At 51.7% G+C, this 26,532-nt stretch overlaps 8 protein-coding genes across 8 annotated transcripts; 5 read left to right on the forward strand and 3 right to left on the reverse strand.

Annotated features, from left to right (window-relative positions):
* Nucleotides 1-1,029: 1,029 nt before the first annotated feature.
* ASPSYDRAFT_58682 (uncharacterized protein) lies at nucleotides 1,030-2,641 on the reverse strand (the record flags this gene model as incomplete). The annotated part of the gene is made up of 9 exons (XM_040849575.1): nucleotides 1,030-1,105; nucleotides 1,243-1,488; nucleotides 1,537-1,828; nucleotides 1,881-2,041; nucleotides 2,090-2,180; nucleotides 2,237-2,327; nucleotides 2,398-2,423; nucleotides 2,497-2,540; nucleotides 2,625-2,641. 9 exons carry the CDS (start codon nucleotides 2,639-2,641, stop codon nucleotides 1,030-1,032), a joined length of 1,044 nt encoding a protein of 347 aa, XP_040701960.1.
* Nucleotides 2,642-3,793: 1,152 nt separating this feature from the next.
* Nucleotides 3,794-6,741, forward strand: ASPSYDRAFT_153503 (putative GTP cyclohydrolase II; the record flags this gene model as incomplete). Its single annotated transcript, XM_040842289.1, has 4 exons — nucleotides 3,794-3,886; nucleotides 3,942-4,898; nucleotides 4,958-5,262; nucleotides 5,739-6,741. The coding sequence occupies 4 exons, from the start codon at nucleotides 3,794-3,796 to the stop codon at nucleotides 6,739-6,741; spliced, it is 2,358 nt and encodes a 785-aa protein (XP_040701961.1).
* A 1,011-nt stretch (nucleotides 6,742-7,752) lies between these two features.
* On the forward strand, nucleotides 7,753-10,797 carry ASPSYDRAFT_32223 (basic helix-loop-helix domain-containing protein; the record flags this gene model as incomplete). Its single annotated transcript, XM_040844952.1, has 1 exon — nucleotides 7,753-10,797. The coding sequence occupies one exon, from the start codon at nucleotides 7,753-7,755 to the stop codon at nucleotides 10,795-10,797; it is 3,045 nt and encodes a 1,014-aa protein (XP_040701962.1).
* A 1,281-nt stretch (nucleotides 10,798-12,078) lies between these two features.
* Nucleotides 12,079-14,194, forward strand: ASPSYDRAFT_153032 (ferric reductase family protein; the record flags this gene model as incomplete). Its single annotated transcript, XM_040842248.1, has 6 exons — nucleotides 12,079-12,694; nucleotides 12,745-12,803; nucleotides 12,863-13,048; nucleotides 13,110-13,512; nucleotides 13,580-13,741; nucleotides 13,809-14,194. The coding sequence occupies 6 exons, from the start codon at nucleotides 12,079-12,081 to the stop codon at nucleotides 14,192-14,194; spliced, it is 1,812 nt and encodes a 603-aa protein (XP_040701963.1).
* A 120-nt stretch (nucleotides 14,195-14,314) lies between these two features.
* Nucleotides 14,315-15,467, reverse strand: ASPSYDRAFT_32225 (D-mandelate dehydrogenase-like dehydrogenase; the record flags this gene model as incomplete). Its single annotated transcript, XM_040844953.1, has 3 exons — nucleotides 14,315-14,322; nucleotides 14,363-15,085; nucleotides 15,155-15,467. The coding sequence occupies 3 exons, from the start codon at nucleotides 15,465-15,467 to the stop codon at nucleotides 14,315-14,317; spliced, it is 1,044 nt and encodes a 347-aa protein (XP_040701964.1).
* Nucleotides 15,468-15,848: 381 nt separating this feature from the next.
* ASPSYDRAFT_58684 (putative potassium/sodium P-type ATPase) lies at nucleotides 15,849-20,855 on the reverse strand (the record flags this gene model as incomplete). The annotated part of the gene is made up of 8 exons (XM_040849576.1): nucleotides 15,849-16,771; nucleotides 17,106-17,109; nucleotides 17,230-17,233; nucleotides 17,361-18,184; nucleotides 18,275-20,198; nucleotides 20,251-20,345; nucleotides 20,419-20,545; nucleotides 20,596-20,855. 8 exons carry the CDS (start codon nucleotides 20,853-20,855, stop codon nucleotides 15,849-15,851), a joined length of 4,161 nt encoding a protein of 1,386 aa, XP_040701965.1.
* Nucleotides 20,856-22,659: 1,804 nt separating this feature from the next.
* On the forward strand, nucleotides 22,660-23,469 carry ASPSYDRAFT_90349 (putative exosome complex subunit Rrp46; the record flags this gene model as incomplete). Its single annotated transcript, XM_040852319.1, has 2 exons — nucleotides 22,660-22,995; nucleotides 23,056-23,469. 2 exons carry the CDS (start codon nucleotides 22,660-22,662, stop codon nucleotides 23,467-23,469), a joined length of 750 nt encoding a protein of 249 aa, XP_040701966.1.
* A 989-nt stretch (nucleotides 23,470-24,458) lies between these two features.
* ASPSYDRAFT_58686 (putative NAD+ kinase Utr1) lies at nucleotides 24,459-26,464 on the forward strand (the record flags this gene model as incomplete). The annotated part of the gene is made up of 2 exons (XM_040849577.1): nucleotides 24,459-25,899; nucleotides 25,953-26,464. 2 exons carry the CDS (start codon nucleotides 24,459-24,461, stop codon nucleotides 26,462-26,464), a joined length of 1,953 nt encoding a protein of 650 aa, XP_040701967.1.
* Nucleotides 26,465-26,532: the final 68 nt, after the last annotated feature.

Here is a 26,532-nt window from a genome sequence, read left to right on the forward strand (position 1 = left end):
CATCATAGGGTTGCACTAGGAACGCTTGCTTATTGCTAGTTCAAGGATGTAGAAATATAAATAGACCTTCCTTCGCTTGTTGAATCATAGCGTTTCCGCGTTGTATTCTTGTACTCGATAGCCAAGTATTCCCGCAGGGCTGCCTGTACTACTACCAGATTGAACGAACGACAACAACTGATTTCATTCCACCATCTGCAGCGGTCTATCTATCACGCACGCATCTACACCAGGGAAATATTCCAAGGCTGTCTCCAAGCTGGAGGATTTCAGTCTAGCGTTTTTACCTATTGCTGGAGATGGTTTGACGATGGTCGATGAGGAAACATCACTGTGTCTGTGCCATCGTTATGAGCCTCATTGTGATCCTGAAGAAACTGGTCCCATCCTGTGTCAGAGCCTCTGAAGAAGGCAGAAGAAGAAACAAATAGTTTTTATGAGTATCCATGAGACTTTTCCGACTGTTATTCACCACCGAAGTTGTGGGTTTGCGGCCGGGCCACTGGTGGGTCACCACCGGCATCAGCCCTAACTCCAACTTCCAACAACTTTGACACAGAACTACGCGCCCCAGTCATCAATAACATGCGAGTCGCAATGTGCCACTTCAATCAAGATCGTCTATTCGCCATGGGCGAAGCAGCTGTTATGACTCCAACACCGATAAGCATCGTCGATTCCACAACTGTCAAACTCTAGTGCTATGCCCTACGGTAATAGGCCTGTTATAAGTGCACCGTAACCCGATAACAACTCTTAATCCGGCTACCTCTCATCTTCTTCCATCCCGCCGTCACAGAACTAAAAGCGCAGCATTAAGAGGGGGTGGGGCTGTTTGGAGCATTCGATATTGAGGGGGCCGGGGCTTATCCTTGTGGGGGACGCACGTGAAGGATACGGGAAGGGTTGGGGGGGCGGGGGTGGTTCCTAAGAAGATTAGGCGGAGTAACGGGAATAGAAATGGTTGGTCATTTTGTCTGCGTTTTCTCTTCGTACTAATATTCGTGGCGGGTGGATTGAGAAGTCTATCTATTCAGGGTATACTTGGACAAACTCGGCGGGCCTCCTCCGGTCCGCTTCTTCTAACCAACTCAACAGGGACACTCTAGCTTATGAATACAGAGACAGACCGTGAAGGATTGGCTAGGAAACTGTTATGATTCTTCTTCTTCTTCTGGTCCAGAAGACCGCCTGACGCGAGCATGCTCAAGTTCAATGCTACTTGTTCGCACATGGTCATACCGCCCTTGAGAGAGGTCCAGCGAGCGCATGCTCATCTCACGCACTGACTCGATTCCACCATCCTTGGATGATACGGAAGATGCCGTCTTGGAGAGTGTCAAGAGGGTGATTCCCGCAAAGTTGAGTAGAAATCCGCATATCATCGAGACTATGCTGGTCCAGTCACTGGTGTTTAATCCTTGGTAGAAGATTATTGAAGCGGAGAGGGTGCATGTTGTGAACCCAACATAGTACATCGCATTGACCCTATTGTTATTAGTATAATATGAAAAGATTAGAGGTTAAGTAACTTACAGCGAGGCGGAAAATTCGCTCATTGCTTTATTCAAATAGTTCATCTGAGTCAAGGTGGTGACCACTAAGACCAACGCGAAAACGTAGGTCGACGCATGGGTAAACTGATTCTCTCCGCCTGCGGTGAGTTTAACCGCAATCCCAAACGCCTTGACTGACATGACAGATACTGATCCAACAGTGGAACAAATCGAGATATAGACCAGCGGATTCGTCCGGCCCTGTATTGGCGCGACTTTGTAGATCATGTAGCTGGCAAACACTGTAACGGAAATACAGTAGAGCAGAAAAACTTCGAGCTTGTCAGCCAGCGAGATTTTCAAAACTAGGAGAAAGAAGCTGACATGGCTGAATCGCTAGGTGTAGGATTTCATCAATTGTCTGGATGTCTTTGTCACCCGGAGCATGCAGTACTAGCAAAACTGATCCCAGAAGGCAGGTGGCACATCCAAGTTTGCCAAGGACCTTGATATCTTCTTTCAGGAAATATGCGCCCATCAAGGCTCTGCGACTTATTAGCGCGGCAAATGCGATAAAGCGTCTCCTCGCTCACCCGATGAGCACGCTCAGCGCTCCAAGCGGCGTGACCAGCACTGCTGGAGCAAATGCGTATGCCGCGGTGTTCATTAACTCCCCCGATACCACTGCGGCCGTAATCTGTCAGTTTCGCAGCAATGTCCATTCAATCCTAGAGTCGTACACATGGTTGCCCCGCACCACCACACCGGACTCCGTATGTATTCAAAACCATCTCCCGTGAAGCCGTACTTCTCTGCCGCAACCATAAGGCCCTAGTATATTCGGGTTAGATTTGAGCTTTGCGGCGATCGAAAGAATTCGAGATGCGGTAAGGCGACGGACCTTTTTAGTGACGACATAGCTCGAGCCTGCGCATAACGACCGTTAGTAAATCATCTTCGTTGTGTAAAAGTGTCTGACGAAGGGAAGATGCGATCATACCAATAGCTACCGAAGAAAGCACTGCCAAACCAAGGCCAATAAATCTGGTAAATGACGACAAAGGCAGTCAGCGGGCATGCCGACAGAGGCCAGCTTTGAGGCGTTAGGCAACCACTAAACAAACGTACTTGTCGTCTACCGCCATAACCGCGGTCGCCAGGCATCAAGTCGGGGAGGATGGAAAACGGATTGATACAAATACAAAACGAGGGCGCCGAGGAGTGGCTCGGAATACGGAGAACAAAGAAGGCAATGGCAGACTAGAAGTCAAGACTGTTTGTTTCACTTCCAGCAGGCCGCTTGCAGGCCGAATCGCAGCTCAGTCTAGAATGCGTCAGCACTAGCAGGTGCCCTTTTTAGCAGCAGATCCCTTGGCTTTGGCAGAGAATGTTCAACAACAGCCAAATGCAATCTGAAAAAACTCTGGATTGCTTATATGCGTTGTATATTACTGTACAAGCCCATGTTTAGTTAGTTCCTAAGCAAATGATGACAGGGGGCCAATGTTTACATTTTCCCTCTGGAGACGCTGTGCTTATCGATAAGCACCTTGCTCGGAGCTCGACACTGTACCACCAAGTAACATTAAACATTGTCATCAACGTCGCGATGCTAAGGTACCTATAGTTAGGTTCCTGATTATGGTTATACACCAAGCTCCAGAAAAATCGTTCAAGCCGTGGGTTTCGTACCCATCTTGTGCCTGAGAGCAAACAAAATATATGTAAATAAATGTGGGTACTAGCCTAAACAAACTTCACCGTGTAGAGATGGAAGTTGCTCTCGCTTTTTCAATTACAAATTCCGCAGGGACCAGAATAACTAGACAAACCTCTGGCTTCTTCTGTACCCATGGTTGCATAGATCAGGTACCAAGGCGCTGAGCTCGGGTGGGCGCTCCTGGCCTTATCAGTGTCGCGGTTGGTAGCGCTGATCGGCAGCCGCCGATGAGGGGAATTACTGATAAGCACTGATAGGGAAAGGCCTGGAGAAGGGAGTACGATCCTCATGTCGACTGAACATCACTAAAGCAAATCAAAGGCTGACGGGACAATTGTTCCGAGTGCAACATTGTGAGCATTCGGTGGCGGAGCCAGAAAGAATGCAGATGTACGGGGTCCCGACGTAAGGCAGCTCAGCAGATAACGTGCGGAGAAGCCGGTCACATGGATCCTGCACCTTCCCAGCTCTTTTTACCTCCCCCCTTCTCCATCCTCCATTTCTTTTCGTATTTCATGAGCTGTTTCGTTTCCTAGGAATTCTCCGCTAGGACGCTACCTTGTGATAGTTCTTTAAAATGACTGACGAAGATACAAATACGCCTAAGGGGGCTGAGACAACTACTGTCCAATCCCCGACCTCCGCCTCGAGATACAGTAAGCACATAGTGGTAGGCAGTTTTGCACACGCGGATGAGAAAAGAGACGCTCCGCTAATATCTTCAGTTGACAACATATCCCGGCCAAAGCGGTATCGACCCCGTCCCTTTAGAATGGGGCGCCCCAGATGCGAAATCTCGTGGACCTGTCATCGTTTCCCGCAGCGGAGCACAGCTCAAGCGTCGCAATGCAATGGGTGCTCATGGTGGGAGTTACAGTATCTACAACGCCCTGGCTATTGCCGCGGGAGATCTAGACCCAGACTTCCGACCAAACTTCCTGAATACAGAACCCACCTTCGATTTCCCCTGGCAACCGGCCTGGGCGGACAAGAAGAAGATCGTGTCAATGGACCCTTATGGCCATGATGTTGTCAAGTACTTTCAGGACGAGGTCACCGCTGGCTGGGATATTCGGCCCACAATGGCGGTCACTCGTGCCAATATGAAACTTGCAGAGATTGGAGAAGCTATTCGCGATGGACACTTGGAAGTTGATGGATCAATTGTGGTAGATTCTACAGGCGAAGTGCGCGTCTCCAAGGTCGCAGTCGAGCCGGTTTGGTATCTGCCAGGAGTAGCTGAGCGGTTTGGAGTGGACGAACCAACTCTTCGTCGGACCTTGTTCGAGCATACCGGTGGAAGCTACCCAGAGCTCATCACAAGACCAGACCTCAAAATTTTTCTCCCTCCTATTGGCGGGTTGACGGTTTATATCTTCGGACCTCCGGAGCGGGTGTCCGATGAGAACGTGAAGCTCTCTCTAAGAATTCATGACGAATGCAATGGTAGTGATGTGTTTCAATCAGATATCTGCACGTGTCGGCCCTACCTAGCATTTGGAATCCGTGAGGCTATCCGCGAAGCACAGAACGGCGGTAGTGGAGTTGTCATTTACTTCCGTAAAGAGGGCCGAGCGTTGGGAGAAGTGACCAAGTACTTGGTCTACAATGCACGCAAACGTGGTGGTGATACCGCCGACAAATACTTTACTCGAACAGAGAATATTGCCGGAGTACGAGATGTATGTTTCACAGACTACCACTTGGACTTGATTTGGCCAACCGATGCTGACACAAATAGATGCGCTTTCAAGCCCTCATGCCAGACATCCTGCATTGGTTGGGGATTAAAAAGATCGACCGGATGCTTTCAATGTCTAACATGAAATACGATGCTATTGTTGAGTCAGGCATCAAGATCCATGAGCGTATACCCATCCCCGAGGATATGATTCCCGACGACTCGAGAGTCGAGATTGACGCAAAGATTAATGCCGGATATTTCACCACTGGCACGTCGTATACGATGGAAGAACTGGCCCAAGTGCGCGGACGAGGCTGGGAGAAGTGGGAGGACATTACTGTACGTTGCTTGCCCGGGAGAAAGTAGTCATGCTAACGATTTTGAACAGCATTAACGGAGTGTACGCATGGTCTGATATTGGATATGTAGCGTTGGCGATTGTGTCTCCTTTATTTTATTACTTTCGGTATCCTTAGCTATATATCCTCTTTAGGAAAATGCCAAATAAAAAGGTGAAATCAGAGACCCCCCGTACAAATCTGGACTATATAGTTGAGTTCGGAATTTCTCCGTGGATTTCGGCTGGACCGTCCGTGAGGCAAGAGACATACTACGTAGTATGGGGCGCAACGGCGCTCTTACCCCGAGTCCCACGGCCTCCACATCCGAAGGCGGATAATTATCCTCACTCAATACCCCACCTGCTCAAAGGTTGTATGAGTATATATTGCAGTGGATGCGATAAAGATCACAACTCACTGAGTTTTTCAGGTCTTCGCGGGATAGTCGTACCTACGTCCTTGATACCCCATACCCTCATCTTCGGACTCACCTGAAGCAAAACAACCATGGGATCCCAGAACCCCGCAATCAACTCGCAGCCCCATATCCCCAAAGCTGGGGTATGGTGTCCTGCAGTGACCTTTTTCGACCACGCAACAGACACGATCGATCTAGAGTCGCAGAAGAAATATTACGCCTACCTATCCAAGACCGGCCTTGCCGGTCTCGTCATCCTCGGAACAAACTCCGAAGCCTTCCTGCTGACCCGAGAGGAGCGCGCGCAACTTATCGCGGCAGCCCGCGAGGCCGTCGGCCCTGACTTCCCCTTGATGGCAGGCGTAGGCGCCCACTCAACAAAGCAAGTTTTGCAATTAGCAGCGGATGCTGCAGCGGCAGGCGCAAACTACCTCCTTGTCCTCCCACCCGCGTACTTTGGCAAGGCAACGACCCCGAACGTTATCAAGCGCTTCTTTGCCGACGTTGCTAAAAAGGCACCCCTTCCCGTCGTGATATACAATTTCCCCGGTGTTTGCAACGGCGTGGACATCGACTCCGAGACGATCACGGATATCGTGCGCGAGTCCGCGAATTCGAGCCCCAATGGTGTCTCGAACGTAGTTGGCGTGAAGTTGACTTGCGCATCTGTTGGGAAGATCACTCGACTCTCGGCGACATTTTCACCCGCTGAATTCGCGGTGTACGGTGGACAGTCGGATTTCCTGATCGGCGGGCTGAGTGTTGGCTCCGCGGGATGTATCGCGGCTTTTGCGAATGTGTTCCCACGCACAGCGTCAAAAATTTATGAGCTATACGTGTCCGGGAAGGTAACTGAGGCGATTGAGTTACAAAAGCAGGCTGCCCTGGCGGAAAGTCCGTGCAAAAGTGGTATTGCGTCAACCAAGTACGCGACAGCAATTTATACTGCGACGTTGGCAGGCATTGACGGAGCGGAGGAGAAGTTGAAGCCTCGGACACCATATGAGGAACCTGCGGAGGGGGCAAAGAAGGTTGTACGGAATCTTATGGACGGCATGGCGAAGGTTGAAGTGACTTTTTAGTTGTGTTACTGTTAGAATGTTATGCACATTAAATTAAAACATTGGTCATCTATCCACTTTTGAATCAGTTTCTGCCGGGCGGTGTAGAGAGCTTGGGTAATGTGTCTACTGCCCTGTCAAGAGCGGAGAGCCGGAAGTGCAGTCACCCGCGATCATACGACGCCCACCGCCGTCCTTCGATTGGCTCACAATGACCAATTTTCAATGGCTGGTGTCGGTGTCTGCACTGCCTGCCAGGCAAAAGCGATCGATGGCAACTGTTCCTCAGACATGAAGCAATAACCAATTGTTGACAACTGCCGGACTTATATCTGGGAAGCGACAAATCAGTGCCATTTATGGTGCGAGGTCTGACAGACTAACTAGGAACTATCAAACCAAGCCAAAGCAAAGCACAGGTACGCATGCCGACAGGTGGGCCGATAGCCTCTTGTAATACTATCATTCCATGTGAAGGAGGGAGGAACCACGGTGCCTAGAACCAAACTACCAGGCCGCGCGCCCAACCAAGGCCCCAACGGTTTGATAAGATCTTCAAACAGGTAACTCCTGCAACCTGCAACCTGCAACCTGCAACCTGCAACCTCCGCTCAGTCCCTCCCCAGTACGCTGTGACTGACGAACCCTTCAGTTAGTTGTAGTGTTGCTACTCTCATAACGTCAGAAGTGACTCAGTTCGACTCGCACGCCTCCGTTCTTCGGTCCGATCAGCCTTTCTCCACAGCGCAGCGGTTTAGGCCTCCTTAGCGCGTCGGCTGGGTGGTTGATCAGCAATCAATCTTTCGAACTTCAGGTGGCGGCTCGACCCTCGATTTAACAAGTCAGCTCTTTTCGCATTGTTGTATGTCTTTCGATACTGGATGGCGATATACATGCACCGTACTGCTACTTTGTTGCTGATATCTGTTATCAAAGTGATAAAACCCCGCGCGGGTGTATGATACAAGCCGATATACCGACACCGGCGAACTGGGCCACGGTCCATGGTCACGACCTTTAATATTGATCCAGATGGCTGCCCCAGGCATGGGCAGTGACTTCCAACTCTTCTCCCCCGCTCAACCAAGGGGTAGGAAGAGCTCTCAGGGCGATTCGGGAACGGATGACGCCGGTCAGGATTGGACAGAGTGGATGAGATGGGATGACCAGGCGTTTTCTGATGCGGTCAAATCCCTGCCCTTATCTCCATCTGTTACATCGCCACAGTTTGATGCGAGGAACAAGAACATCGATATCTTCCCAACTGGCGACTTTTCTCCCGACATTCCCCTCGACTGCATGAACCCGTTCGAGCCATTCCTGAAGCAGGATCATGGCGGCGTTGTCCCGACACAGACCTTCTTTAAGGACGGCACGGATAAAGTTTCGGCGAATTCTGTTGTGTCCGGATCCCCTCTATCGACAGCTGTCGGCCAGAAGCGAAAGTCCGGAAGCGATGACGACGGATCGACGGTTAGTGGCATGGTCCAAGGGGTCAAGAAGGTGCCGTCAAAGAAGCGAGCACACAATGTCATTGAAAAGCGCTATCGTGCGAATCTTAACGATAAAATAGCAGAACTTCGAGATAGTGTTCCCAGCCTTCGTGCAACCAAGGGCAGTGGAGGTGTTGTTGACGATGATGATGGGGAAGGTGTTACACCAGCAAACAAACTGAACAAGGCATCAATCCTATCTAAGGCGACAGATTACATCAAACATTTGGAAACCCGCAACAAACGCCTCGACGACGAGAACACGGCATTAAAAATTAGGCTTCGCGAATTGGAAAAGGCGGCAGACCAGACCTTAACTTCCGCAGCATCTGTGTCATCGCCTAGCAACTATACTGTCTCCACGGAGTCCGGATCAAGTTCATCGCCTAGTATATTCTCGAATGCAGAAGACAGCCCGACTGAACATTCACCTCCTTCATCGTCTCGCCCAGCGGTGGGCATGATCAAAATGCCGGATTCCTTCAAGCGTATGCGAACCGAACAGGCAAGGAACGACCTTTGGTCACAGTCTTACATGCAACCAACATCTAACGGCGGGTCGTCGCAGTCTGGCAATGCTCGTCGACGATCACACTACCCAAATAAATACGTACTCGGTACTCTTGCAGGACTGATGGTGTTTGAGGGGCTTGGTAAGGAGAAGGAGACCGACTCAACTGCCAAGGGCCTACTGGCACTTCCTTTGAATTACTTCAAGAGACTCGAGATTCCACCTTCTCTCTACTGGGAGACGATGGGCCGCAGCTTCTGGTCATCCTGGCATGCTAGAGCCATTCTAAACTTCCTGTTCCTTGCTATCCTTGTTGTCGGGTCAGCTTTCGTCGTGTTCGTCTACCTTTTCAACTCGGGCCCAGGTCGACAAAGCTCGTCCAAGGTGTCTACACCAGGAGTCATGCTGTCTTCCTCGAACTTCCGGCGCCAAGCGTGGCTTACTAGTGTGCAACGGGTTGGTGTACCAAGACATCGGTTTTTCCACGAATGGTACGTCGTGACTTCACGATGTTTTGAGTACGTTATCCGGTGTATTCTAGGGTGGAAGCTGTATTCATCGATTACCGGTATTACCGAGGAAGACGAGAAAGGACGCGTAAAGACTTGGGACATTGCGATTGACGCCCAACTTTCTGGCGGTGATGCTGAGATTAGTAAAAGCCGACTGGTGCTCACGATCTTCGCTGCCGGCACGCTTCCTCGAAGCCCCATGAGGATGATGCTTAAGGCGCTTCACTGTCGTATCCTACTCTGGAGAGTCGGAGAGCCAGGCCAATGGAGCAACCGGGTATCTAATGATGTTGCGCGTTCTCTAGCAAGGTATCAATGGGACTTGGCGCGGCAGAAGAATGCAACACTACCAAAAGACCACGAAGATGCTCTCCCTCCGCACCTCAAATCCCTACTTCGATGCGAGAGCGAGGAAATCATGATCGACAGCATTATCCAAAGGGCCGCCAACCTGACCTGGAATAGTCCTACTCAAGAAGGATCCGATGGGGATGATGCTTTCTTGGACGTAGTAGAGGAGGATCCTGCTATCCAATCGTCTTTGGACGCCCTGGCGGCATGGTGGTCATCTCATTTGCTACAGCGGGCTTTGCTTCGATACTTTGAAGCTAGTGCACGCGGGCCAGATACAAAGAAGTGCCGTGATATGTTCAAGTCCAAGATCCAGCTTGCCCTTGATGTGGCACCACAGCCTTCCGCAGCCCATACCCGTGCTCTCGTGATGATGGCCGTGTTCTTTGAACAAGACCGGGTCAAGAATATCGGGGCCGTCCTGTCTGCGCTGCCAAAGGAAAAAGGCAAGAGTAAGCAGAAGCAGGGGTTTAACTTTCTGGATTCCTCTCTCCCGGTGTCCGTCCGAGAAGAAATATCCATTGCAGTTCGCTGCGCCATGATTGCTGCTATCTTCACCGCTCGATCGCGTGATGACACTTCCCTGCCCGAGTCATTCACCATGGAGAAAGCTGTTACCTGGTTTAGCCAGTTACCGCTTGACCCTGTTGACTTGACTCTTCTTGGTTTCTCCGCTGTTTACCACCTACTGCACGTTCTTGCTTCTGACACGGGCTACCTGTCATCCTCAGAGTCGTCCCGACCGTCGTCACCGGTGCTGAAGGACTCTTCATCGCCATGGGATTCTGATGACCTGGCTGAAGATGAAGCCGATGACAAACCGGCGATTACTTACGAGAAGAACATTCTTCCTCAGCCTGTCCCGCTCCTAGGTCGTGTTGCATCGGAGCTTATGTACTGGGCCAAGAATGCCTACAACCCGACATTCTACGGCTTTACCTCTGATCTGGTTCAAGTCATTGAAGAGGAATGTACTTCTCTTTGCCGGGGCGCTGGAGTCGATGTCGCTGATTATTCTCGTCTCCACCGAGAGCGGTTAAAGGCAAGCCAGCGTAAGGTTAAGAGAAAGAGCAAACAAACCCGACCGTCGAAGACAGTGGAGCAAAGCACCCAATCTGCCGAAGGCACTGCCGAGGATACCCGTTCACGTACCAATTCAGACGAGTCTCAGAATCTTCAAACGGAGCCCCAACCAGCTCTATCTCTTTGAGAAGGTGGAGTAGGGCTGATAAATTATGGCCCGGGCCAGCCACGGGATCATCATATTGTGTACCCATTAGTGTTTTTCTTCCATGGCGTGTTACATTGGCTATAGTATGTGGTGTATAGGGAACCCTGGGACGGGTAATACTCTGGGAAAGGCGTTATGGATGCTACAAAAACCCCCCTGCAATATCTTCGTTTTATTGAAGTCATAGGGTTTGCTTTGTATGTGGGTAATGTAGGCTAGAATGAGCATCTGGGCCGAGATAGAGAAATAATCTAATGACAAGATGCCTAACGTTGCAGCCCCCGTCTGGGCAACGCGATGATGTGGTATTATCTCCGCTGCTAGTGACGTTTCTGAGAGACATGGAGTACACACCGACTGGACGGTATATTCATAATCGTGAACTCATTTTTAGAGTTTTCTTTTACTTTTTTTTGCCATCAACCCAGCTTGATTCCTGGTGAGCCCGGCGGGATGGGCTAGGGACAAGCTCAAGGCTAGTGACGGAACGCCGCGGACGACGAAAGATAACCTCCTGGCGGACCAGGGGAATGGAGCGACCCACGAATGACCTGGATCTGCACCTGAACCTGACTCTAACTCTGACTCTGACTCCGGGGGTGACTTGGATTTCCGTTTCCGGCGCTGCGGTTTCATCCACACCCTCGGCGCCGCTCCAAGACATCCACCACGATCTAGCTCTCTTTGTCGATCACAGCGCCTACTACGCTTTGATTGTGGTTGCCGAGAGCAATCGATAACGCTCAAGCTGGTGTTCTAGATCCTGGCCGCATCGCTGGCTCGCCATGCTGCTAGCCTGGTCCAGCCGGCCGGCACCAAGGGGAATCATCCGCATTCTTCCAACCATCGCCCCCCACATTCCTCTCGGTTGCAATTGCATACTCCGTCTAACAGTGATCTTGCACCAATCCGTTGGCAAAATCTCCACTTCCCGTGACTTATCCGGGATCACAATGGCAGCTGGGCCCAGATGCATGACGGCATCGACGAACTGCCCTGGGCCCTTACCCGCCTGTCACCGCCAGCGTCACCTGTATTCGGACGCTGTGCTGGATTATATGTAACCGGAGATGGAATTTTCGTCTCTCCCTTCGGAGGGTCTCCATAGAGGTGGCTTTCAATGAGTACAGGAGTGCAGCGCTCGCTGCGTCGCCGTCTTCCTGTCAAACTCTTCTCTATATCACCCGCCGACAAGCCAAGCCAAGCAAGTCAACCTCCCCTCCAAATATACACCCCGTCGAGACAACAAAAGCCTGCCTTATGGGTGTTGACCATTTGCCGGCCGGCCAGCACCACACTGATGGGGTTCATCCGCCCATGAACGTTGCGCTGGCAACGCCGCTGTTCGTGCTCGGAGGCGTCTTTGTGATTCTTTTTGTCGGCCGTCTGGCGATAACGCTGCACCGCCGACGACGCCTCCGTGCGATACTGAAAGATGAGAACCAGTCGAGGTTTACAGAGCGGAATGGCTTCATGGCCTGGATCAACAAACACGTCCTGCACGCGCCGCTGCTGTCGACCCGGCATAGCCGCGAGTTTAACCTCGGGGGCATCCACATGGGGAATCTACCGCTGCGGATAGAGACAATGCTTCTCACCGGTTATCTTGGAATAAATGTCGCGTTCTTCGTTTGCTTGATCGACTGGTGGGAGGATTACGAGGAACTGATGTACCAACTCAAGTATGCGGCGGGCCACTTGGCTGTGATGAATACGCCGGCGCTGGTGTTGACCGCTGGCCGGAACAATCCGTTGATTCCGCTGTTGGGGATTCAATTTGATGCGTTTAATCTGCTGCATCGCTGGGTTGGTCGACTTGCTGTGGTTGGTGCAGTTGTGCACGTCGCATGTGTGATTGCTTCGAAGACCGCGGAAGGTGAGTTTAGCCCTAATTCGCTGTCTTGGCTGGAGTCTTAACTTGAACAGTGGGTGAAAAGACAACGCAGCATATCTTCCATGTTCCGTTTTACATTTACGGACTTGTTGTATGTTTTTTCCCTCTTTTCTGTCTAAGGTGGTCCCCGAAAATTAATTTGACAAACAGGCCTTTCTCGCATTCCTTCTGATCGCAGTCCAATCCATCTCGCCCCTTCGCCACGCTTTCTACGAAGCCTTCCTTCACTTCCACATCCTCCTCGCAGTAGCCGCCTTTGTCGGACTCTGGTACCATCTGCGTAATCTGGCAATGCAATGGGTGCTTCTTGGAACAATAGTCTTATGGGGACTGGAGGTGCGTTATTAACCTCCACCAATATTAATCAACAAGGAAGCTAATCATCCCCCTTCCCCAGCGAGCCGCACGCCTAGGAAGCCTCATCTGGCGCAACTGGGGCAAACAACGCACAATCGCCGACGTCGAAGTCCTCCCCGGAAATGTCGCGCGAGTGAACGTCGCCCTCACGCGGACCTGGAGGTTCAAGTCCGGCCAATACATGTACCTCTACATCCCGTCGCTGGGGCTGTGGACCTCGCACCCATTCTCCGTCGCGTGGACGGCAACCGAGGAAACCAGCGTGGCGGATAAGGCAGACTCCAACGACTCGTTCAATATGCTGCTCAATGAGAAACCACCGCGGACGACGGTGTCGTTCCTCATTAAGCGCCGGGACGGGTTTACGTGCAAGTTGCTGCGCAAGGCTATTGATTCGGAGGCGTGTCGGTTTACTGCGACGGCGTTTGCAGAGGGGCCGTTTGGTTAGTTCCCTGCCTTCTTCTCATCCATATGTTGCTTTCTTGCGTATAACTAAACTAACGGGTGTAGGCGGTCTTCATTCTCTGTCCTCCTACGGAACGGTGATGCTGATAGCAGGCGGAATCGGCATTACACACCCAATGTCCTACATGCACGAGTTCATGGAGGGTTACTCCGCGCGTACAATTGCCATTCGACGAGTGAACCTGATATGGGTGGTTCGCAGTCTCGGTATGTCTTGAATATTCCTTCCCTCTTTCCTTCCAGCACGACTGTATATCCTGACAGTTCATTATAGACCATCTAACCTGGATCCAACCCTGGATGACGTCTCTCTTCACGCACCCTGCCGTACACACCAAAGAACAACACCCGTTCCAATTCAAGGGCCTGGGTGTCTCAATCCACATCTACGTGACGGACAGGCAGTGCAGCGAGGAGTACATGGCCGACAAGAGCGACAGCCCCTGGGCGTTCTCTGCGCCGCCTGGGGTGCAGGTGAGCATTGGCTTTGGAAAGCCGTGCTTTGAGCATATTGTAGGGAAGGAAAGCGATAGCCAGGTGGGTGCTATGGCTGTGAATGTGTGCGGGCCTGGTGGGATGGGCGACGATGTGAGGAAGGCTGTTCGGATGGTGCAGGGGAGGAAGACGGTGGATTTGTATGAAGAGACGTTTTCTTGGTAGTTGCATTTATTCCATTCCCTCGATATCTATCTATTTTTCTTTTATTTTATTTCATTGCTTGTTTTAGATGCCTAAAGTTTATGAACCGCTGACGATGAAATCCATTTCCCTAAGTTATCTCTATATAGCTATAAAAGAAAATAGAAGTCAAATAATTTTACAACACACTTCTGCTCTTAATCAAATGCGCATTAACAGGCGTCAACGCCTTGCCTTTCAGCAAAAGCCCCTCGATATTCTCCATCGCCAATCTCTCAAACCCAATATGCGTGTCCACCGTGCCTCCAGCATTATGGCTCATCATCATCACCCTCGGATGCGCCGCCAGCCGCGGGTGCACATTCGGCTCGCTCGCATGGACATCAAGCCCAGCACCAGCCAGAATCCCACTATCCAGCGCCGCCACCAGCGCCTCCTCATCGACCAGCGATCCGCGCGCAATATTCACAAACCGCCCGCCGCGCTTGAACTTGCCGAACCGCGCGTCCGTCATCAGCGTCTGGCCCGCAAAGGGCGTCGCGACAACAACGCAGTCCGCGTGGCCCAGCATGGTATCCAGATCCGGGTAGAACGTAGCGTCAATGCTCTTCTCGATCTCGGCGCTCTTGCGGAAGAGGTCGTGGTAGAGGATCTTCATGCCCAGAGCGGTGTATACCTTCTGGGCGATTGTGTACCCGATCTGCCCTAGGCCGACGATGCCCAGGCTGTGGCCGCGTGGGCTCCGGGCTGTCAGGGGCGAGTTCTGGTGTGCGTCGAGGAATTGGCGAGGGTTTTGGGAGATTGCGGCGGCGTGCGACCAGGCGAGGTTGCGGAAGACGGAGAGGATCAGGAAGAGCGTCATGTCGGCCACAGACTCGGAGGATGCGGCGGCGCCGTTGCAGTATGTTATTCCTGCACAATATTATTGTTAACAACTATCCATCGAAGATAAAAGAGAAGTTGAAGTTGGAGGGGAAGTACCATGCTCAGCAAAAACATCTACATCGGCCCAGTCATACCCAGCCCCGGCAGAAGCCATAACCTTGACGGACTTGGGCAGGAGAGGGATGAGCTCTCGATCCCAGCGGCCCATCTCGCCGCCGGTGTTCCAGAAGGGTCGGAAGACGGCGTGGAACTCGCCCCAGCGGTTCTCCTTTAGTGCTTTGATGAATTCATCGCGCTGGCGTTCGGCGGTGGACGGCCGGATGATCTCGAATTGCGATGCGAAGCGTGCGTATACGTCGTGGTTGTATTTTATGGGATCGCCGATGTGGAGGACTCTGAGTTTGGCCATTTCGATAGATTGGAATTTATGTCAATTGGGGTGGATTTTGTCTGGGGAGGTGGATGAAGACTACGGGATGATCTATATAGTTCGGATATTCATTCAATAGCCGTTGCCGACGTCAAAGACCGATTGCCGATGAGGACGGGCTTTGACTGCTCGGGAAAGAGACCGACCATTATTGTACTGAAACAGGACTTGACTTACATTCCCGTTCTGTATTAATTCAATTAAAGCTGTTGTTACCTACATAGGCGGCTCAATAACGTGAATGGTGGTGCATAGAACCCGCACCCGCCATACCCCAGGAAGTCAAAACCCGAACCCAACCACTTGACACAACCCAATCTTCGGAATAAAAGAATAAACGTCACCCACCCCATAGGTACATCAAACAAAATCTAGCTCTTGCTCCCCCGCAGCCCTAACAGCCCACCTCACCAAATCCGCAATCGCCCCACTCACAGCCTCAAACCGCGGAATCTCATGCCCGCCGCCATGGTTATACACCTTCCTCTTCGTCTTCTCACACACCTCGCTCAGCTGAATCCCTGCAATATACCGCGGATCACGCTCGCCGTAGATATGCACCGTCGGGGTGCGGATCTTCACTTTCACGCCCCCCCGTCCTGATATCTCCCGCCGGATCTCGTCTTCCTTGTTGAATGTCAATTGCAGCGAGCCGTTGCTGAGATGGTTATAGCTGTAGGGTAATGACGCCGTGGTGGAGGGGAAAGTCAAGTCGAGCCCGTTCGCCGTCCACCTTGCTGACCCCCGAGATAGGATTGCAGCTGAGCTGGCCATAGACGAGAGTGCCGCCCTGCTTGCGAGGTCGCGCTCTTTCGTAACTGCGGGGACAATATACCCAACGTGTTCAAGCAGGGGGAGAGGCGCGCCACCACAGATAAAGATTGCCGATTTAAAAGGTGGCTTTCGGGTATTCGTGCTTGTGTCTTTATTATCTTTATAACGGCCTGCATCGCCATTTCTACCTTCGGTTCCGGCTTCTTTTTGAAAGTATGGCTGCGATTGCGACTGCGTTTCGTGCAGCAGAAGCATCCCCGCCGCAAGTGCTGCTCCCTGTGAGAATGTCAGGACGACATCATACGGGCCCCGCTGTGCTATGACATCTGATAGCCATGCGTGCGTTGACTCGATAGTCTCGAATGATGTGTTCTGCGGGGTCTCGGCGAAGTACGAGTAATATGGGCCTGGATAGAAAAGGTCGATCCCGGGGGCGGGGCTGCAGGGGTAGGGCCCGTCGAGAAAGTCGAAGTCGAGATTGAGGTCCGTAAGGCGCGAGCGGAGGGAGGCTTGTATAACCATTAGCAGTTAGTGGTTGGGCTGATGCTGAGGTGGGAGTTGGGCGGGCGGACTGACAGGTTTGCGATTTGAAAATTGCGCCACTTGTGCCTCGGCCGTGGAGACACAGAACTTTCATTCTTGGTTTCTAGCAGTCTGGGTGCAAGAATGATCCTGACGGTGGGGTGTTGATGAGGGGATGAGGTGTAAATAAGTACGGAGGATGCGGTGGGAGATCTCCTTGCAGAAAACTGACAGCGGTACGGTATCGCTCGCAAAAGCAAAACCAAATCACAAGGAGCGGTGACTGCACCAGTGAAGAGAAGGCCAACTCGCTGACTTTACCTGTCTGAGAATTGTCTGTGAAACACTGCAAGCAAGGCTCGGACTCCGGAAAATCTACGGCGTAAGCCTGACTATCTGCAGTGTTGCACACGGCCCAGAGTAGGAATGACTTCACATTGAGTACGGATCTAGAGAGTGACAGGGGTCGGTCCACAATCAAACACAACACAAAAAGGTAAGTCTGGACCGTGTTGAATCAGTCCCAGTGTCCTGCATGGTTGAACATGCCTTCCAAGCGGAAATCAAGCCCGCTACTTCTTGGGCTCTGTTACTACACTGGCATTCATACTTGCCTCTATGCTGGCATTGGCACTCAGCGAGATTGGTGACAGAATGCTCAGCCCAGCTCTCATTTCAGCATCCTCCTTGGTCAGCGTTGCATTCCTCCCCGTCCCAATGCCAAAGCGCCGCTTCGTCGCTTTCCAGCTCTCCACCAACGCCAGGTAAACCACCACGCATCCAAACACCACTCCCCAATGCCAGGTAATGCCCTGGTGCTTAAAGACGACACGGTTCACCTCGGGCAGGTAGATCACCGGAAAAGCGATCACGAATCCTGCGACCACGGCCCAGAAAAGAAACTGGTTCTTCCAGATTGAGTTGAAGACCGACAGTTTACCGGGATACCGGTCCGGATCGAGGTTGAAAAGTGACCGTGAGAAATGCTTAACTTCCCATGCAGTAACGAGCAAGAGGAAGGTTAGCGTGGCATATGTTGTAGCTCGTGCTTGAAAGACAGTTCCACAGCTGCTATTCCACCCCTCGTTGCAGTCGTGTCCCATGCTCGCAGTACCCGACCCGTCACCGTAGATGACACTCACAAACGCAACGAGACAGAGACAGCCCATAAAGGTGCCGTAGACCATCTTGTCTGTGATTAGTTCGCGTGTGAAGACGCCCACCTTCAAATCATGCGGCGGGCGGTACATGATGTCTGGCTGGCCCTCCTCTAGACCGAGCCCAAGAGCAAGGAAGGAGGAAGTCACTAAGTTGGCCCAGAGAATTTCTAACGGTGACAACGGGAATATCGAGTTACCCTCCTCATCTTTGAACGCAAGCGCAATCAGAAGAAGGATCACCTGGGCGATGTTGGATATCAATAAATGCATCAGGAACTAGTAAGATTAGCAAAAGCACGGATTCTCAGATTCTCAAGACAGTGAACTTGCCTTCTGAATGTTGTCAAAGAGTCTCCGCCCTTCTTCGACAGCTTTCACTATCGATGCGAAATTGTCATCTGTCAGAACCATGTCTGACGCTTCCTTCGCAACGTCGCTGCCGTTCTTACCCATGGCAATTCCTACATCAGCGCGCTTTAACGCAGGCGAGTCATTGACCCCGTCACCTGTCATGACACAAAACGCTCCCCGCCGATGCATTGCCTCAACCATGCGGACCTTTGTAGTAGGACTGCAGCGTGCGATAACCAAGGGCAGCTGCTCAATTGTATCTATATCGGCATCCGACAAGCGATCGAATTCCTTTGCTGCCATTACCAGGCGACTCGACTTCGCATCGATGATTGGGTCGAGAATGCCTACTTCAGATGCAATCGCTGTCGCTGTTCGGATGTGGTCTCCCGTAAGCATGTGGACAGTGATTCCAGCCATTTGACATTTTCGAACAGCCGCTGCTGTTTCAAGGCGCGGTGGATCGTACAGACCTACGAGGCCACCAAACTTCAAGTTGGATTCGGCCTTGTTGCGAGGAGATACTTGCGATTCGTCGTCCACTGGGGAGTTCTTGTAAGCTATACAGAGCACTCGGAGACCTTCACCGGCCATTCTCTCTGCTGTCTCTTGGATGATTTCTTTCTCCTGATCACTAATGTCAAGACTAGCGATGAGTGCTTCCGGTGCGCCCTTGGAGTAGACTTCATTGAGTCTTGTTTTCCGGTTGGTATACACCACTGTCATTTTTTTGATTGAAGAGTCGAAAGGGTATTCGGTGTGAAGATGAAGATCCCTGGCCCTGATGATGTCGGATTTTTCAAACCCAAACCGCATAGAGAAAACTCGCAGAGCGATTTCAGTAGGCTCGCCGACAGCAGTCCACTCTCCCTCGGCTACCTGGGTGGGCACCTTGTCTGAAGAAATAGACTGCGCATTATTGTGAACAATAGATAGATTGCACAAGGAGAGAGCAGTAATGAATGTGCTCGAGGCATCATCTTGAATGTCCCTCGGTTCAGCGTCTTTACCGTCCAGTCGAATATGTCCACTTGTTGGGTCGAATGGATTCGTAGTGTCGTGGACGGTCAAAGTCCCAGTATCTGGAACCCAGGCAGTACGCGCAACCATCTTGCCCTGCGTAAGCGTACCAGTTTTGTCTGAGCAGATGTTGGTGACCCCCCCGACAGCCTCGAGACACTGGAGCTTTCTGACAATCACATTGCCCCTCGCCATCGCCTTCGTACCAACTGCGACAGTAATCGTGAGCACCGCAATCAATGACTCGGGGACCACGGCAACTGCGACACATATCCCATAGATAAGGACCTCGCCCTGGATGTCCCATTTGCTCACAGAGAAGACAATGATGGCGAGGAGTACGGCCAGCGCAAAGAGGAGTAACGCGAACTTGCTCAGCTTGACTTGTAAGGGAGTTCCAACAAGGCCAAGGATGCTCTTTACGGACGCAACTAAGCGGCGAAATATGCGGACAAGTAGGTTAGAGTCATCGTGTTCAGCTTTATCTTGAAGTAACTGAGCGATCTTCCCAACCTCCGTCATCATTCCTGTTGCAGTGACCACTCCAGTTGCACGACCTTGTGTTGTGCTACAGCCAGAGTAGGCCATGTTTATTCTATCTCCAATGGGTATATCACGAGCAAGGAGGGTAGTCTGCGGCGTCTTTGCTACGGGTAACGACTCCCCAGTCAAAAGAGCCTCATCCATCGATGCGTTCATGCCTTCGAATAGTCTCATGTCCGCCGGGACGATGTCTCCGACTGCCAGTTGGACGATATCTCCGACCACAAGCGATTCAGCCTTTACAGAGGCAACCCGGCCATCCCTGAGTACCTTACATATCGGGGCAGATAATCGCTGTAGTGAGAGAATATCCTTCTCTGCACGGTAGTCTTGCACGAACCTAGACAGGGGTTAGAACGAAAATCCCACCCCGACGGGAACGCACTCCTTACCCGACGACGATATTGAGGAGGATAACGGCGGTGACGACTCCCCCTTCAATATAATCGTGAATCCCGAAGGAAACTCCCATGACGATAACCAGAATCTAATTCCAACAGTTAATGGTGACGTTCCGCACCGCGAGGCGGCTGGTATCGATTCATGGGCTGAGGCCATACTAAAGTTAAACTGTTGGACACTTGCCTCAGGAAGATCTTCCATACGGATAGTCCCTCCATCTCCCTGACGCTATTGGGCCCATCCCGCGCGAGGCGAGAAGTTGCCTCCGCGTTTGAAAGCCCATGTCTATAATAATCAGTGCTTCGACTTTAGGGCAAAAGGACAGGTAAACACACTGAAGGTCGACATTGAGAATTGCTGAGAGGCTAAAGGGATCGATAGTGTGAGCATGGTCGGAGGTACTTGGCAGGTCTTTTTCTGGCCGGCGGACTGTCTCATCTGCCTGCTCTGGCAAGGGAGAGACTTTCTCGATATCATGCGTGTCTTTTACATCTCTAGGATGATTATGGTGTTGTGACTTGTGCTCCTGCGAGTAAGCACATATAGGAGGCTCCGTCGCTTCCTCGACATCAAGGGGAGCTGTTTCTATGCCCATTCAATTGAAGTTGAGGTAGAAGGGAGATGCTTGCTTGTAATGCGAGAAATGACCTGAAAACTGCTCTAGAAGATTCCGAAAATCCAAGTACCTCCGGCAATCAGCAGACAACGAGGAGAGGAGATTCACAACGCAAAGCTAGCCAGGCCCTACAATACTCAGGACGTACTTTATAGCCTGGCAGGGGATGTCGGCTCGAGGGCGGGGGATGGAGATGACCAGCAATCATGGCATGAGGGGTTGCCATGCCTGCACTGTTCATGATTCGTGTCTGAGCAAGTCACATCATCTGGAACATCATCTTGGCTCATTGCATCACTGTCATAATTACTTTACATATCAACCACAGGTCAAGCCACTAACGGGCTTGGGGAAGAGACAGAGTCGGAGCACATTGGACGTAGACGAGCCTGGGGAACTGCTGGGCGGAGACTCCGCCTCGCGCGATAAGCCGTGGCCAGCTTTCCCGGCTATGAATGATCAGTGAGGGCAGCCAGTGAGGATGCTGCGGCAATCGAGACGATGGAGCCCGGAGTTGACGATGAAGGAGCCGACCCTGGTAGCTGGGGACACGTGAGCTGCTGCGGCCACTGCCAGCCACTCCTCGTCCTTGTTGCTCCCACGGTTCACCACTTGTCAAAAACAACTCTGCAGTCTGCAAAAGTCAGCACGGCTTCGGTGCATTTTGGTTGTGGAAGACTAATCTCTTCTTAGTGTGTGCAGGATTCCCTCTTCCAGCCACTGTCGCATGTCTCTCGGCGTTTGCCTGGCTGTTCTGGGCTTGGAGACTGATAATCAACACGTCCACTCGCGTCTCTCAGCATTTCCGTATCCATAAACCTGAATCGGTATCGGGGGACCTCGCAGCCAAGAGACCCAAGACAACGACGCTCCAGCATCCCCGCTGCTTCGCCTCACCCGATCTCGGCATCTTGGGAACCTCTCAAAGTCACAGACTCTTTTCATCCAACAAATCGCATCGTGCAAATGGCGAGGATCATTATCCAAAGAGCCCGTGCCGAGAGAGGTTGCCTTTTGATACCCGTCCATGGACCACGGTTTCTCTAGGCATAACCAGCTTCAACAGCCTCCTTTAACCAGGTGGTATCGTAAATATTACGCCTTGTCTGCTCGTTGACTCAATACGGTAAGACGTCTGACATTCGATTGGATGTCCATGAATCGTATCTCTCGCCCATTTAAACTATAATTTGTGGGAGCAACTTCCGCGGGGTTGAGATCTTGAACTCTGGCGCCTGCCTGTATGACTAGTGGGCGCACGTAGGAGACTGCAAGTTTAAGATTAATGGACCAGCGATTATTAGGACCAGCTTGATCGAGGATTTGAGCTTCTCTTTTCCCAATGTCCATGTGCCACCAGTAAACCTGCCTTCTCGGTGAGTTTTGTTGAAAAGAGAAGCGGGTCCCTGGGCATATTGCCAAGATCATGATCTATTTACAGATACTTAAGATATGCCATTATTAAAATCATCGGATGGTTTCCACGCTCTTCCACGTTTTTCGAGAGATGGCCTGAATAGTGGTGTCTCCAAGAGAGCAGGTGTGAGGCCTCAGGCAGTAATAAAGCGCCTTAGGCATAATTTAGTAACCAATCAACAGATGGCCCGCAATCTCCGCCAGGTTCGTCAAAATTTCCAGCTGCAGCTTCAAACAATTTCCACGAACACCTTATTAGAGCTCTCTATTCTTCGTTTTGCGACCCCTGTTTTATCACATTAAATACCGACTGTCACTTTCAAGTCCTCTTACTGGTATCGACTACCCGACCAGAACACTTCGCAAAATGAGAGGGCCAATTGCCTCTCTTCACCCGCTTGATCGCGCTGATGGCTCAGCGTCATATAAATGCCCTTCGACAGGCTCTAACATCCTTGGCTCAGTCAATGCACCTGTCGAACTTCCCGGCCGCCGAGACGCTTTGAAACCCGAAGAGGCCACCGTTGAAGTCTTCGTGAAACCAGGGACCGCTCCCGGGGGCGTTGGCGAGCGATATGTGGAGGGTATTATTAAAGGCGCTTTGGGCCGATTAATCCTAGGACGAGAAAAGGGATACCCAAGACGAGGCGTTGTTGTCACATTGGTTATAGTTGGTGGGGAATTTGTGGGAAGAGGAGGATCGGTAAGTCAACAAACGAAAGTACAATGCTGGGATAATGGCTAAACTATAGATGTTGACCAGTATCTTCCGTTGCTCCCTGCACTCCTCCATACTGCCACTCTTGCAATGTTGTCGGCTTCCGTTCCCCTATCGATGACACTGTCCGCCACTGTTCTCGCCGTTAATTCGTCTGATGAGATCGTCCGTGAACCCTCAATTAAAGACACAGCGAGCTCTACTTCTCTTCACGTCCTAGCATTTACATCTAAAGGTCATTTGTTACTGAACGAGAGCGAGGGTAAGTTCGATTTTGACACCTGGGAGAAGGTTTACGAGCGCGCACTGGTTATATGCCATGGAACTTCAACGGCTGGTTCTGACGGAGATGTCGCTATGACCGAGAACGAGGACAGTCAGCCGCTCGAGGGATTAGTGCGCGACACGGTCCAGGACCAGATTCATTCCGACTACGCCTGGAAGATTGACGCTGCTTGATAGCCGCAATATTCCCAGCCAATTTCACAGAGGCAAACACTTCCAGTAGACGACACGATTGTCGCCATTCACCATGACACGTGCGGTTGGATTACCTCTGTTGGACACATGCAGCCTTATCTATACGGAGTATACCCTCGTATTTCACAACTGGCTTCACATGCCTGAGGCGCGGTATCGGCCTCAAGGGTTTCCCGTCAATATGATTGGGACGCGCTCGGCCTCTCGGCAGACAAGTCAGCTCTTTTGAAGCGGATTGTCGGGCAGGAAACCAGGAATGGTTACAAAGACGGATTTCTTTGACTTGCAAATGCGGGGCCGTGTTACAAACGTGTTCTGGTCGCTGACGTGGGATACTTCCGGAGGGTTCCCAAAGAAGAAGCCTGCCTTGATTAGGGCCATCTTTTACTGGACAGAGCAACTACGACACCATTCCTCAAGAATCTACCACTAATGCGGCTTTGCTGATTCATGAATGAAATGCATGATTGAAGCCTCCAATATCCTGAATAATGAGTGACAAATCACCGTCGCACGTAGACCGCGGAGTAAAGAAGCGCCTTTAATATCGAAGTGGATTCATCGGATTTATTCTTCACGAGACCGAGACCTGCAAGAAATACAACGTAAAGATTCAATCGCACGTCGGAGCGGGAGGCATTGCTCCGCTGTTCGCCAGGCTTCGGGCATTTTCCAATGTGGGGGAATCGCCAGCTCCAAACTCAGCTTTTAAAATAATCTTCCCCCTCTCGCAACAGAACCCATCAGGACCCAGCCCTGCAGTCAATCCCACTGCTGGTCAGCTTATCCCTGGTGTGATTAGCCTCCGGCCAAACACCGATACGTCCGAACTCGGCCTATGTGCCGTGAGTTCTTCCGCTCTCTTTCTGTCAGTCGCGAATTACAGGTCAAAATTCTTCTAGCGAGTCCGTCTGACTCCGCAACCACGTCGAGTCGCTCGGGCTTCTACGACACTGGCTTGGATTTCCATGGCTTCTTCTGCCTTCCGTCATGATTCTATAAATTCCCAGACGGTTCCCGACCATCCGTGCTCACCTTCACCAGCGACCGACTCCGCCGCCCCACCGCTACTATCAGACCCATCTCCGCCCTCAACTTCCAAGGCCGTCGGAGCTTCGCTCTTGCGTGACTATGCCTTCCACATAGACCCTTCACAAACCGCCAACGAAGTCGGACGCAGAGCCACGCCCCAGCAATCTCTCAAGCCCGCTGCAAGCGCAGCATCGCCGCTCCCCATGCAAGCGCGAGACAACCAAGCGACATCGACCTCACCCCCCACGTCCTCCCCGTCCTTCCTCCCCTTCCGTGCGGCGCCCTCAATAGGTCGGCACAGTCGGAACGCCATCTCTTGCGACTTAATACCCCGACAGACCATCATGAAAGCGCTCGCTTCTCGGCCCTGCTCCAACAACCACAATTCCAATATGCCGCTGGCGGCGCCCTTCAGTCTTCAAAATTCAGCCACCAGCCCTCCGGAAGAGACAGAGCGTCGTCCAAACACGTCAGCATCCTCACAGAAACTTTCTGTTGCACTCTCAAATCTACAACTCAGCTCGTATGCTGAGCGTGCACCCTCCACCGCGCGGCTGATCATGCAATCCCCATGTTTCTTCCACAAACGGTTCGATGATGCGGTGAATCTTCAGAAGGTGCTAGAAGAGGTCACAGATGACGAATGGCTATCGCATTCTCGTCTTCTACAGACGGCAACTGGGGTTCGCGAGGTGTCTAAGCAGCTTCAGCGCCGACCGATCAAGCGGGCGGTCAAAAATGTCATGATCGTTACAAAGGCGCGAGATAATAGCTTGGTTCACTTGACACGCGATCTTGCAGAGTGGCTTCTATCCACCCCCCGGTACGGGAACGATCTTGGCGTAAACGTATATGTGGACGCCAAGCTACGGCATTCGAAACGATTTGATGCCCAGGGTTTAATTCAGAAGAATCCAGCTTTTGAACATATGATTCACTACTGGACACCGGACCTCTGCTGGACGTCTCCGGAGAAATTCGACCTTGTGCTCACGCTGGGTGGAGATGGTACTGTGCTTTTCACATCCTGGCTGTTTCAACGCATTGTGCCGCCTGTCCTCTGCTTCTCTCTAGGGAGTCTCGGATTTCTTACGAACTTCGAGTTCGAAAACTACAAGTCTCATTTAAATGCAGTTATGGGAGATGTTGGGATGCGGGTGAACCTGAGAATGCGATTTACATGCACGGTATTCCGAAAGGACCGGAGTAAAGGAGCGGAAGCCGGTGCAGTGGAGGAAGGTGAGCAATTCGAGGTACTCAACGAGCTAGTCATTGACCGAGGGCCATCGCCATACGTGTCAAATCTCGAATTGTACGCCGACAATGATCTGCTCACCGTGGTGCAAGCGGATGGATGTATTTTCTCCACTCCAACTGGTATGTATTCCACCATTACGGGCTACACAGACGAAGAAGCTAACCCTCTATAGGATCCACCGCCTACTCACTGTCCGCTGGCGGCTCGCTCATTCATCCTGATATTCCTGGGATTCTTCTTACGCCTATTTGCCCTCACACTCTATCTTTCCGACCCATGGTTCTCTCCGATTCGTTACTCCTCCGCATTGCCGTGCCGGCTGGGTCCCGGTCGACGGCATACTGCTCATTTGACGGCAAGGGTCGCATAGAGCTCCGCCAGGGTGACTATGTCACCGTCGAGGCGAGCCAGTACCCCTTCCCAACAGTTGTAGCCAACAATGGGGATTGGTTCCAGAGCATCCAGCGAGCCCTACGATGGAACACCCGCGGCGCCGTCCAGAAGAGCTGGCATAGCGGCGATGCATCCATGAACCCCACCGACGATGAAAACGAGGACGAAGAGTGGGATATAGACACCGATGCCGGGTACAACGGTACCGATAGCGGCCTCGGGCCGAGCGAAGACGGCGACACCGGATCCAACAGTCCGATGAAGCGCCAGATGAGCATGCTCGGCATGTAGACGACTTATTACTTACACATATATTTCATTTGTATTTTATGGCCCTGTGTGCTGGACACGGGCTAAGA

This window comes from Aspergillus sydowii, assembly GCF_001890705.1.
Source record: "Aspergillus sydowii CBS 593.65 unplaced genomic scaffold ASPSYscaffold_6, whole genome shotgun sequence".
NCBI classification, from domain to species: Eukaryota; Fungi; Ascomycota; class Eurotiomycetes; order Eurotiales; family Aspergillaceae; genus Aspergillus; species Aspergillus sydowii.